This window comes from Alexandromys fortis, unplaced genomic scaffold (genome assembly GCF_014885135.2).
Source record: "Alexandromys fortis isolate MF-2015 unplaced genomic scaffold, M_Fortis_MF-2015_v1.1 scaffold_32, whole genome shotgun sequence".
Classification (NCBI taxonomy): Eukaryota; Metazoa; Chordata; class Mammalia; order Rodentia; family Cricetidae; genus Alexandromys; species Alexandromys fortis.
The window spans coordinates 6,386,161-6,399,798 of record NW_026067938.1 but is presented as its reverse complement, the minus strand read 5'-3'; the positions used below and the strand labels follow the sequence as shown (position 1 = coordinate 6,399,798).

General features: G+C 41.5%; 1 protein-coding gene across 2 annotated transcripts in view; it reads right to left on the bottom strand.

The window, feature by feature from the left end:
* The window catches only part of Trappc11 (trafficking protein particle complex subunit 11), a 39,012-nt gene that overhangs the window by 14,012 nt on the left and 11,362 nt on the right, over nucleotides 1-13,638 (bottom strand). For both annotated transcript variants that reach the window (XM_050147269.1, XM_050147270.1), the window contains exons 9-20: nucleotides 12,198-12,331; nucleotides 10,987-11,134; nucleotides 9,457-9,550; nucleotides 8,717-8,796; nucleotides 8,536-8,614; nucleotides 8,406-8,460; nucleotides 7,950-8,095; nucleotides 7,268-7,329; nucleotides 7,032-7,164; nucleotides 5,114-5,244; nucleotides 1,575-1,730; nucleotides 83-270 (exon numbers count right to left, since the gene is read on the bottom strand). In XM_050147269.1, coding sequence (XP_050003226.1) covers nucleotides 83-270; nucleotides 1,575-1,730; nucleotides 5,114-5,244; nucleotides 7,032-7,164; nucleotides 7,268-7,329; nucleotides 7,950-8,095; nucleotides 8,406-8,460; nucleotides 8,536-8,614; nucleotides 8,717-8,796; nucleotides 9,457-9,550; nucleotides 10,987-11,134; nucleotides 12,198-12,331 — 1,406 coding nt within the window. The remainder of the gene's footprint in view (nucleotides 1-82; nucleotides 271-1,574; nucleotides 1,731-5,113; nucleotides 5,245-7,031; nucleotides 7,165-7,267; nucleotides 7,330-7,949; nucleotides 8,096-8,405; nucleotides 8,461-8,535; nucleotides 8,615-8,716; nucleotides 8,797-9,456; nucleotides 9,551-10,986; nucleotides 11,135-12,197; nucleotides 12,332-13,638) is intronic.

Here is a 13,638-nt window from a genome sequence, read left to right as displayed (position 1 = left end):
TCAACTTAAAGAAGTGAAGTAATTCAGGGCAGCATTTAAAGGAAATAAGACGATCTCCGATGTGTTTTCAAAGCACACTTACATTGTGCTTGCCTGGATTATGATGCTGTCCCAGTGAACCTCATTGTCAGGAAGTTTTGGTCGTCTTTTGAAAGACCTTGCAGCCTGCAGGGCTTCCTGGGCGGACGCAGCATCTCCTCCTCCTCCCTGCCAGCTCAAAACCACACACCGGCCTGACTCACTGCCCAGAACCAGATCCACAGAGGTAATCTGTACAAGGAAGATGAACCAGAAGTCCAATCACATGCCTGCTGATCATCGTCCCCTGTCAACGACATCACAGTGAGGACCATCACGCCTACGTTCACCTCGCCACGTGCAGGATGGGAAAGAACAGAACCCTCTCACTCTGGGCAGGTGCTCATTATACCTGGGACATCCAAGTAATGTAAAGATATGTACAGATGTGGTATATAGGTGTTATTATAGCTATGATGCGTAGATGGACAGATGTGATGTGTGGATGTGTAGACATGCTGCCAGCACTTGACAGACAGACGATCGTTGGTGGACACGGACGGAAATAAGGAAGTACTGCTGACACATTCACGACCTAGTGTCTAATCCACAAGCATTTCTGCTTAAAGTACTTATAGCATTAGTAATGAAATGTTTTATTAGCTGAATATCACTTTCAAATAAATGCATTACCAAAAGGACTCAACATAAGACTATTAATTATAATGATAGGTTTCCTCAGATACCAAGTAAAAAATAAAATACAGTTATAAGTGTCAGAACATAGTCCAAGAATGGAGTTGTGGTAGGGGAATTCTTAGTGTTTGTGGGAAAACTAGAGAAGAGTCTTGTGACCTCAGTTTCTTCAAGACCACAGTATTATTCTTGGATTATGCTTTTGTGCCCCTCCCGGGTATAGTGGATAGGAATGAGTCTCCTAACTGGAGCAGATGCAGCTGGCTCCAGAGGATACATAACACAAGGTTATCATTTTCATCACACAGCTGCTGATACTATGTCAACCTGCTAAAATAGTTATCTTCATTGTCTCTAGATAGATGCAAGCAGCAATGTTTGAACATTAAAAAGATAAACTATACACAGAGTAACGCTGTCTCAAACAAACAAAAGATAAATTCTAAATTAGGTCCTATTATATAAATTTGTTGTATTATATAATACAAATTGTTGAAAACTCTTTAACTGATATTTTACTCATTAAAAAATGAGATTGGTCTTATGTAGACAATGTCTAATTACACTACTGAGTGAAAAAAAGCTAGGACTAGAGTATTGTGTATATAATATATAGGAACATATAGAGTATATTCCTATTGTCTATCAGGCTGGGGATTGAATCCAGGACCTTGTGCATGCTAGGAAGGATTCATTCTACATCCATGGGGCTCAATTCTTTAATTGAATAATTTTAAAGCACAAATATGTTGATAAAGCATATGGAAGGAAAGCTACTAAACTACCATATTATTTAAATTTTTAACATAAACATACTGCTTTTGTCAGTGAAATTGTATTTGAGCAAATTTATAACTAACCTCAATTTTCTTTCCCACATCTTCAGTTTTTGCAACAAATTTGAATGACAATTTTCTTGTTTTGCCAGGAACTAAGCACATCTTTCCTTGAGTCAGATTCTCCAAGACTTCGCTTGCTTTGGACGCTTCTTCTAGTACACAGAATTGGTTGTAGCCCTTGGAGAGAGGTGAGCAGAGTCATGTGCAGGCATCAAACACCCGAGTGATTCGAAGCATATTAGTTCCAGCCCAAATGATCCTGGACTCAGGAGTTTACCTACTCAGTGCTCACACCAAGAAAAAAAGCATTTAGTACACACGACTCGACTTCTGGAAGCACTGATTCTCACGGAAAAACAAAAGGTGCATTCCTTGTTACACCAGGGATCACCATCTATCACTCTTTCCTTAAAAACAAAAAACCTCCTTACTTTCCATTACTATTTATGTGAGCCTCTGTGTATGTGTGTATGTGTGTGTGTGCGTGTGTGTGTGCGCGTGCATGGGTGCTCTCTGTGTGTGTGTAACAGAGTCACCATTCCCATCTGCTAATAAGCCCAAGAGCTCCTAAGAGCCGCCTCCTCTCACAGTGGACAAATCACCGTCACAGGAAATCCTTATCTACTCTAATTCTCATTTCTGGCTGGCGATTATCAAACACCCATTTTCCTTATTTCTTTGCGGTCTGCAGCTTGAATTTCAAATAAGATACAATCAGCATACAAGAATTCAAAGTTGATATTTTATTCTACAATGGCATTTTTATTAGTTTTTAACTATGGAAGAAGCTCATGCCTCCTATTTAGAAGAGAAATGGACTTGGAGGCAATTCAAGGAGAAGTAACGTTAACGGTCCCTGGACTGACCCTCTAATGTCACGCTGAGGATTTCACAATGAAGGGGACTGGAAACAACAGCAGCAATCTGTCCCGGAACCTAAGAGTCTTAGCTGTGGAAGACAGTGAGGGCTACAGGAGACACTGCAGTCAGGGGAGGTTTCAGCTGGTTGAAGAAGGCAAACAGAGTCAGGCCAAAGCAGCAGCATGCACAGAGCTCCTGCCCCTCATCCAGCCTACGCCATCCCTTCTCCCACTCTCTCACCAACCCAGGCTAGCCTACTTTGTGCTGCACACATGACCCTGGGCTCTTCCTTGAGCACTCGCCCCTAGCTCCTTTAGTCAGGGTCTCTCAGTGACTCAGGATATCCTCCAAGCTTCCAGAGTCCACTTTTCTCTGCCAACACTGGGTTGCAGGCACCTGCGGTCATGCTCAAACGACTTTGTGTGTATGCTGGGGATTTGAACTCAGGTCCTCACATGCTTTGACACACTGAGGTATCACCCCAGCCTAGACTAATCTGCTGTGAAATGCCTTTGTATCCTAAAGTCTCCATTCCCACAACCAGCATCCTGAGCCAATCCTCACACTTTGCAATAGATAGAATTAATGTCTAATTAGTTTCCATATCATTTCTTTAAAATAAACTTTCTCAAGGTTCTGTTTTAACAACATTAAAATAATCAGAAGCAATCTCTGGGTAAGGGCTGGACAGTAAAACAAAATGATCTTCAGAAGACCTAGATTTACCTAAATATCTCAATTACAGGGCATTTCTCTGGTTTTATCAATGAGTTTCTACTAAAACAGACAAAATTCATTATCAGAATGAAATATATAAAAATATGCATAAATTTAAAGTAAGTGTATTTTATTTTTAACATGTATACATATATAAAACAATCAATAAATACATCTTAAGAGGCTTTGTTCCTGTTGTTTTTGGTTTTTGTTTGGTTGCTTGTTTTTGAGACAGGGTTTCTCTCTACTCCTGGAACAGGTCTTGTAGACCAGGCTGGCCTCAAACTCACAGAGATCTGCCTGCCTCTGACTCCCGAGTGCTGGAATTAAAGGTGTGTGCCACCACCATCCAAAAAATAATTTTTTCCTCCAAAGCTACACAGAGAAACCCTGTCTCGAAAAAAAAAAAAATTTATTTGGCCTGTTTCGTTTTCAGAGCCCCCACCCACACCTGTTCTACTAAGGCTGCTGTCTTGACTCATCAAGAAATAAATACACATGTGCTCCTGTTCCTGTATACCATTTTCTTAATGTGTTCCCAGTCCCACCTTTTTATACTTAATTTGACCTCTCATTTCTTTGTCACAGCTACTGTAATTAGGTTTCCAGTCGAGATGACACCATTTAGCTGCACGGCTTACTGAGAAATCTGCCATTCATTCGGTGTCCCGAAAATTCTTACATTTAATGGGACTGATACACAGAATCTCCTTAGGGTCACAACGAGAAGAATATTATAACTCCCAATAAATGTGCTGGTTAAAGGCTTAATATACTTTCTAGGTGACCAGGAGATGACTATCAAGTAAGCATAAAAATGAACGAGAATAGACTCCAGCACATGACTTTATTATATTACACTTTAAAATGTTCATATGCACACAGCATAGAAGTGTTGCTTATGTGTGCACAGACAACACTAGACTGTTTCAGAAGCTAGCAGAGAGGACCCATGGCAGGGCAGCACTGCAGGAGCACGTGTTCACTGTGTAACGTGCCCATCTACTCCACCTGATTACAGCAAAAACAAATGCATAGTAGTTAGTCATGATGGTGCACACCTTTAATCCCAGATCTAAGGAGACAGAGGCAGGCAGATCTCTGTGAGTTCTAGGCCAGCCTGGTCTACATAGTGAGTTCCAGGACAGGCCCTGTCTCAAAAACCAACAAAAGAATTTGGTTGGAGGCCATTTCAAGTTATATAGTGAGTTTGAAGCCAGCTTGACTATGAGATCCTGCATCAAACGATAAATAAATACAAAACCAAAAACTGATAATGATAAAACAAAAGAAGCAAGTTGATTTATTAACCAATGGTATTCGCAGCATACAGAGCTGTGAATACCAGTGGTTAATAAACTGTCTTTGGCCTGTGCAGGGCAGACTAGAGGTAGGTGGGGAAAACTAAACTGAATGCTCGGAGAAAGAAGACAAAGTCAGAAGAAGCCATGTAGCCACTCTCAGAGACAGACATGCCGGAACTTTACCTGGTAAGCCACAGCCTTGTGACGATACACAGATTAATGGATATGGGTTAATTTAAGATGAGTTATCCAGAAATAATAGCTTAAGCTTTTGGCCGAACAGTATTGCAAATATTATGGGGCTGAGCAGACAGGAACAAACAAGTGGCTCTTAAAACAGCAAATAATTCTAAAAGTTAGACTATCTTCACACTGAATATATCTTATTTGAAATTAAAGTTACACATTATAAAAATTAAGAATAGTATTCTTGTCTTTCTTAAACCTGAAAAGAAAATAAAAATTAAGAGCAGGAAAAACATTTTGGAATTGAAAGGCATTTGGAAATACAAGTACATTTATTTTTAAATAAGCCTTGCCAAAAGTCACTTGATAACTATAAAATCAGTAAGATCTAAAATTTACTAAACTCATGTTACACAGCTTACTGAGAGCTACACTGACATGTCCATACATACACACATGCACATGGTGGAAACACATCAAGTGATACACTACCTGATTATTGAAGCTGACACAGAGCTTGGAAAACCTAATGGGGTGTGGACAGTCAGCCTTCAGATAAACATCAAACTGAACAGGAACATCCACGTGAAAACTCGGAGCATGAAACTTGGCTTTGCATTGTACTAGAAATCAAACAAGAAGAGCAGAGTCAGGCAGGGCCAGGCACCCAGCATACACCACCCTGGGAGTTCCCTACAGAAACAGCTCATCTGCAGTCTTACTGCCTTCTTGCTTACAGTGCTCTACAGTGTTCAGCAAACACAAAACAACTCTCTCTGATTAAGAAACCAAGGGTAAATAAAAATGTAAAATGGGGATGTTCTATCGGGAACTCACCAAGGCCAGCTGGCCTGGGTCTGAAAAAGCCTGGGTTAAAACCCATCTCGCTGAACATAGAGGACAATGAGGACTACTGAGACCTCAAGAACAATGGCAATGGGTTTTTGATCCTACTGCACCTATTGGTTTTGTGGGAGCCTAGGCAGTTTGGATGCTCACCTTACTAGACCTGGATGGAGGAGGGTGGTCCTTGGACTTCCCACAGGGCAGGGAACCCTGATTGCTCTTTGGGCTGACGAGGGAGGGGGACTTGATTGGGGAAGGGGGAGGGAAAGGGGAGGCGGCGGAGGGGAAGAGACAGAAATCTTAAATAAAAAAAAAAAAGAAAGAAAAACTTTTGCTGTTTTTTGTGTGTTTGTTTTGAGACAGGCTTTCTCTGTGTAGGCCTGGTTGTCCTGGAACTCACTCACTCAGTATATCAGGCAGGCCTCAAACTCACGAGATCCACCTGCCCCTGCTTCCCAAATGCTAGGATTAAAGGTGTGCACCACCACTGCCCAGCTCCATAAACATTTTTAATTTTAAAAACACACTTGTTGATAAAATGTTGGTACCAAAACTTAAAAGGAAAAGGAGTTGTTTTGAATTAGCTTATTTCAAAACTCCTGCCTAGACAATAAAGTATACTTTTGGCTGTGAACCTAGCCTTTAATGGCTGAGCCATCTCTCCAGCCCAAAAAAGCATAAAACTTTATTTAAAATAGGTATCTATTCAAGAATACTTCATATAAGACTTGAATTACAAATAAGCAAAGTATATTTTGATAAGTAAAGAATTTGAGCAGGGGCCGGGCCATGGTGGCGCACGCCTTTAATCCCAGCACTCGGGAGGCAGAGGCAGGCGGATCTCTGTGAGTTCGAGACCAGCCTGGTCTACAGAGCTAGTGCCAGGACAGGCTCCAAAGCCACAGAGAAACCCTGTCTCGAAAAACCAAAAAAAAAAAAGAATTTGAGCAGAGGGAAATTTCAACTGTAAAACCACTCTTCCCAGAACAATAAGAAATTTGAATTCACTTTTTCTAAGTGGGTCACCCTAACAAACGCATACATCAAATTGTTTTATTATAGTGTTATTTAATATGTAAGCCTATGGTTGCAACCACTTTGGGTTCACATATTAAATATCCACATTATGATCCACAGCAGCAGCAAAATTACAGTTATGAAGTAGCACCAGCAATAATTTTATGGCTGGGGTCACTTCAACCTGAGCAGTTGTATTAAAGGGCTGCACCATCCAGAAGGGTGAGAACCCTGATGTCAACTATGTTGTCACACATATAGCACAGTTTTTTAAAAAGAAAAAAGACAAAACTGGAAAATGCTCTCCCTCGTGGTGCTTTACAGTAATAATGAATTAGACAAAGGCCTTCATCGCTCACGTATTTATTCAATAAACACTTGTTTAACTTAAAGTATTTGCTAGCTTATTGCTATGACACTGAGGAGAAGAATAATTCATTATTATCCACTAGACGGCTGTCCTCTGACCACCTGTCATTTTGACTGTTCTCCCTCTATCCACTGCAGACAAAGGGTTCTCTAGACACTGCGGGTGTTGCTTACACACCAAATGGCACGAAGTCCTGTACGCCTATAGTGAAAACGTTGCTTCCAGCCAGGGAGACCCGGTCAGCCCACAGTTTCTGAGCAGTCTTCACAGCAAAGTCATCACAGTCAGGTTCAGGGTCAGGGCTTTCATTCTGCAATGAGAGTTCCAAATTTGCGCGATTAGCTGAGGAAAAGTACATACAGACGCAGGTCTGTGTACACTCCTACACTTCCGTCAAAGAGTTATCAACCCACCATTAAAACGTTCATGAGGTTCTTTTCTATCCGAGACTTCTGGTCATCTTTCAGAGTTGAAGCTGAGATAGGAAAAGAAAGTAGAACGGTAAGGCAGGCAGCTCGGTCCGTCCCCCTACTTGTAGGGTTCAGGCCACTACGAACTGCCCAAGGGTGCCAAGAACTAGGTCACCTCTTCAGTCCTGCTAAAATGTTGTTGATGTGTGGACCTCCTTTGAGACGAGGCTGCTCACTGGCCTGGAGGTCACCAACTATGACCGATTAGTCAGCAAGCCCCAGTCTTCCTGTGCCCACAGCCCCAGCAGTGGGCTCAGACACACGGGCCACCATGCCTGGCATACACCTGGGAGCTGGCAGTGGAAACTGGGCAAGCACTTTACCAACTTAAGATATTTTTGAGTCAATACTTCTAAGATGACTAAGCTCAGTGAATTTCATATAATAAAAGTACCTTTTTTGCTTGTTTGTTTTGAGACAGAGTCTTTGTGTGAGCCTGGCTGTCCTCAGACTCACTCTGTAGACCAGACTGGCCTTGAACTCAGGAGATCCCCCCCACGTCTCTGCCTCCTGGGAATAAAGGTGTGCACCACCACGCCCAGCACAAAAGTACTTCCAAATACCTGACAATAAACCATCATTCCAACTTAAAAAATATTAATGATGCAAACAATTGCATCGTTACCTCTTCCAAGGAGTTCTAGAGAATAAGTGACGTAATCCTTTAACTGGGCCATGAGGTAGGAACACTTGAGAGCTGTTGTCAGTATGGAGGTGAGCAGAGTCCACCACCCTTCGCTCCGGTAGTCACACATGACGTAATCCAGCAGCCTAAGAGAGGGAGGAAGACGGGCTCTCCAGAGGGTGGAAAGGCCTCCGAGAACTCCATGTGCTTTTCTCACGACGTAAACACACAAGTCCTACTGGGACACCTCAGCAGCTACCGTTCACATCTGGCTACAGCTGATGTTACCTAAAAACTTAACCAATTATGTAGCAGAGGACACTTGAGAAGATATCTCATAACTGGAATTAAATAAAAATAGGCACAGTAATGACAAATCCTGCAATGTAAGCGTCTATTCCAACTACATTGTAAGGCGATCAGTACTTGTGAAAATAAACAGCAAACCTGACTCACTTCAGAGCTTTGGTATAGTCCTTGGCATAGTAATACTCCTCTCCCATCTGAACCACTGCAAAGGAAAAGAAGGCTTAAGAAACTGAGCACTCCTCCGAGCAGCACAGGGCGGGGTGTGCTGGGTACGTACTGAGATGGCTCTTCATCCGGGGACACTTGTACTTCTTGAACTGTGCGACAGCATTGCTCAGAAGAGTGATTACTATTTCCTGTTGGGACAGAAAAGGTGTGGGGCGTTGGAGTCAAAACTGTCTCCCGTTTTTCTAGCATAGTGCCCACATGGTTTATACTGGGGCTGGGGAACAACTCACAGAGTGGACAACACTTCTTTCCTTCAGCTGAATGGCGAGAATGCCCGCTTTCTCTTTGTCGGGGTCAGAAAGATCAAAGCCTATGTACGACAAAAAGCAATCCATCTTAGCTCACTGAACAGAACTCTTCACACAAACTCCTGGAGCCTTCACCAGAACAGAGCGCATTTAAGACTGCGAACATTCTGGAATCTTAAAGATTCTCAGAGGCAGCTTTATTATCATGGAGAGTTCTCGGAGTCTCTGTTCTGAGAGAGCGTTCCTAACCCTGGTGTTCTCTTTCCGTCACACCGTCATGTTCTATGGACAACTGAAGTGTGTGACTCATAGCACCTAAGGTGCCATTGCCACAGATGCTGCCCAGTCAAATGTGCACCGAATGCAAAAATATGAACACAAACTCTTTTTAAGGCAATACATGGTAATGCCATTTTAAAATGTTAAATAAAATCACCAAAGTTAAAATGCTTAAATACTCAAATGTTTTAGTCACATCAATGCCTTTAACTCTAAGTTACTCTAATATATGATGAAAGAAACCATTCTAAAAACTAAGAGCACAAATCTTAAAATGAACCAACAAGCAAACAAAAACCAGACTAGGAAAGCACATTTTAAAAGAAATTTAAAAAGCATATCTATGAATTTGAATATAGTTTTCCCTGGCTCTGTTGCCATTACACAGTAGGAGAGCTGTCTGTCTGTTTGAGGATGAGAGGAAAAGAAGAAAAATTACTTACTTAGGATTCCTTGCCTCCAGGGTCTCTGTCCATAGAAGTCAAGAACACCTGTTTGTGTTTCTAAGGGATCGGGACTGGGGTACATCACAGAGGCCTGCAATCCAAAAAGCAGAGCTAAGGAAGAGCTTATAGAATTCATCCCAAATTAATTCTCGGCCAATCTTTGACTGAATAAAGAAATATCCATAAATATAAGCATCAAAAACCTGTCTAAAAGCACCATTATACATATTTTAACATGCTTTACTAACATTTGGAAATCCTATAAACCTGAAGTAGGTGTGGTAGTGTGTGCCTTTGATCCTAGCACTCAGGCAGAAGCAGGCGGAACTCTGGGAGTTCAAGCCCAGCCTGGTCTGTAGAGCTAGTTCTAGGACAGTCAGGGCTACACATGAGACCCTGTTCAAAAAACAAAAACAGAGAGAGAGAGAGAGAGAGAGAGAGAGAGAGAGATCATTGGTTGTGATGCTGACTTCACTCACAAATCATCGACATTATATGGACTCCTGACAAAAAGAGCCATTTTTTTCTCATTATTACGTCTGTATTAATTCTGGTATTGGTGGAAAGGGTATTTTCTGGCACTAGAAAGAACATATTTACAATTCCTTTTCTCTTTTGTGTATCTAAAACCAAATGTAATATAATTACATTATTGAGAAATTCTAAAACACCCAAAGGGAAAAGGTAAAATTACTAATCTCCTGCCACTTGTTAAGATACACATTATTCTCTACTGCAGCACAAAAACTTAGTTGTAACCAATCAGCACCATTTGTCAAGCTACTTTTTCCATTTAAATATGTTCTGTCCATATCACTTTAACACTAAATTTTTCTAAACATTTGCCTTCTCGTGCTTCCTTGCTGTTACATATATTAATAAAGTCTTTATAATATTCCTATTTTACAGGACTGGAGAGGTGGCTCAACAGTTTAAGAGCACTGGCTGCTCTTTCAGAGAACCAGGGTTCAAACCCCAGCACCCATAGCTCACAACTGTCTATAACTGTCTATCCAGGGGATCTGGCACCCTCAAACAGACACACATGAAGGCAAAACACCAATGCACATAAAAGTAAATAAATCTTTTTAAAAAAGAATTCCCATTTTACACTGCAACCAATGAGCCTATGAGAATTTCATAACTAAAGGTTGGTGCTGACCCTTCAAATGAAATTCTGTGTCAAGAGATTATGCCTAGCTTTAAAGCTCCTCAATTTACTTTCTATTCTATTGACTCGAACTTGTAAATGTCCCAGTCGACATATTCTTTACAAAACCAAGTTTAAATCATCTATTAAAATACTATATTTAAATCACAATAAGACAAATTTTAAAAATTTAATACATGCAAAACCTGCTGAAGCAAGTTTAAAAGTAGAATACCTGGGTTAAAACTGAAAAGTCAAAATAATTTAAAAGACATTCAAAGACAAAGGGGGAAAAAAAATCAATACTCTGAGCCCTAGCTTCTCTGAAGGAAAGGTTACAGTGTCCTGAGTGCGAGGTGGTGCGGGCCAGGGCTTACATCATGACTACAGAGGGCTTTGGCGTACTGCTTCCGCTCCTGCGCATAGTAAGCTGCCTGCTGATAGTAGAAACCAGGGTTCTGCGTCTGAATAGCTGTCAACCCCAACTTAATGGCTTCATCAAATAAATCTCCAAAGGCCTGGAATCTTAAAGAAAACAAACCAAGGAATGAAAAGAATGGATAGTAAAAGGAAGGAAAAGCAGCTTACTTCTAATAGTATTCATTCTGGGAACCGTAAGCTCAGCACACTGTTTATTAAAATAAAACTACTGAATAACAGCTAATTGATTTGTAAATAATAATGTACGGTAGTGATGAGTTACAAATACAGTTCTTTATTTACGTTATCTGTGATAACTCAAGCCCATGACTACACCATTCAGACCTTAGCATCGGCCTCACTCTTCAATTAAATCCAACTTTCTGGAAGGAACTTTATTTAGGTAATTTTTAAATAAACACAGTCTCGGTTGGTCTTTTTTTGTTGTTAATCTGACACACGCTAGAGTTAACTGGGAGAGGAGCTTCAGGTGAGAAAACGCTTCTATTGGAGGCCTGTGGGAAGTCTGTGGGCACTATCTGGATTAGTAACTGCAGTAATTAGTAGTAATGGGGGAGGCCCCACCCCTGTCGGGAGAGCCACTCCTGAGCAGGTGCTCCTGGATGGGTAATAAATAGGCCGAGCAAGTCATGAGGAGCAAGACAGTAAGCAGGGTTCCTCTCCGGTGGCTGCTTCAGTTCAGTTCCTGCCTTGAGTTTCTGCCCCCCCCCCCCACTTCCCTCAGTGATTCCTGAGACCTGGAAGTGTCAGATGAAATGAAGCCTCTCCTCCCCAAGCTGTCTTTAGTCATGGTGTTTTATCACAGCAATGGAAACCTTAACTCTAAGACAGACACTAAGCTCTATGAAGCAGGAATTTTGTTTTGTGCTTTCCTATATTTTCAGGACACAAACACAAAGTGGAAACCCAATAAATACATGTTGAACGCAAAAAAGATACCATAAACTATCTGACTTCCATTAAGTAATCATACCAATCAATACATGCTATTCCTGGATACACACCTGGGGCATACTATTAAAACCCTATTTAATAAGGAAAACAAAAACCACCAAATTTTGTATACAGCCAAAGCCTTTGCTAATGTCATCTCTTCAAATCCGACACTCTATGTTTAAACTATTAAGAAAATGCAACTTCAGCGTACTGTTTAGACATCCACGCAGCATGCTCAAACGCCAGCTCCGCACTTCCAATCTTTTTCTTACACAAGTCAATGTGCTTCCGAAACTGAGCAATTGCATCCAGTGGGGTGTTGTGCTGAAAGCACAGCCTACAAATCTGCGGGGAAATGTAAACGTCAATCTCCAAGAAGCCTAAAGACACATTCATACGCACTGAAAATATGCGAACTCTAGGAGTAACTTTAAAAGAGCACACAATCTCAGCCTTTACTCCTATGGAACGTGGTCCTCATTAGAACACTTTGAGAAATGAAGAAATGACTCAGTACACTCAATCTGTCCTATGCCTTAGAAAAGCTCTCCAAAAGATGGAGTTTTAAAAAATTATAATCAGGGAAGAACATAACAATGAGCTGTAATATTTCCAATGGGAATTTATAGAGGAGAGACTGACTTTGAGCATTAGAATTGTCAGGAAATTAAACATTTCTCCTGCATAATCAAGGGTTAGTTGCCTACACATCACCGAGGGCTACAGAAATTTCAAAATGTCTTTTCCCTGGAACACTAGACACACATAGTTCCCAAATGGCACAATCCACATGAGCTGGTGGTAAACAGAAATCCAACAGAAATAAAGCCTATACTTACTTCCATAAGCTTAGAACAACTTTTAATTTACTGTTTAGGTACAAAGAAATACATAAAAAAAAATCTGTGTGTATGTGTGTGGTATGAAGTATACCTGTGTGCACATGTGAAAGCTAGAAGACTCCATAGTATCTTGCTCTATTACTGTCCGTTTTACTTAGGAGACCAGTCTCTCACTGAACCTGAAGCTCACAATTACAGCCACACTAGGCACCCAGTGAGCTCCAGGATCTGCCTGTGGGCCCCACCCACCCCACCCAAGTCAGTGCTAGAGTTATAGGTATATGCCCCCACATCCAGCTTTTACGTGGGTTCTAGGGGTCCAAACTAAAGCCCTCATGATTGTGCAGCAGGCACCTTACCCATCTGTGTCCTTCAGTCCTTTCATTTTTGTTTTCAGAGGCAATCAGCATTTATCACACGGCCAGTACAATCTACAGACAGGCAAGTGTCTGAGTATTCACATTTACAAACTAGGAACCGTGTGGCTTATCTATCTAATCCTAAATATGAGAGTTGGTTTTGGTCAGCGTGACACAAACTTAGGCATATCTGTGAAGAGGGGCTCCTAGCTGAGGAAATTCTTCCATCAGATCACCAGTAGCAATGATTGATATGGGAAGGACCTAGCCCACTGTAGGTGGTGCTGGCCCTGGGCTGATGGTCCTCGGTGCTGTAAGAAAGCAGGCTGAGCAAGCCATGAAGGGGAAGCCAATAAGCAGAGCTCCTGCATGGCCTCTGCATCAGCTCCTGCCTCGGCTTCCCTCAATGGATTGTGACCTGAGACATTTAAGTCAAATCAACGCTTTCCTT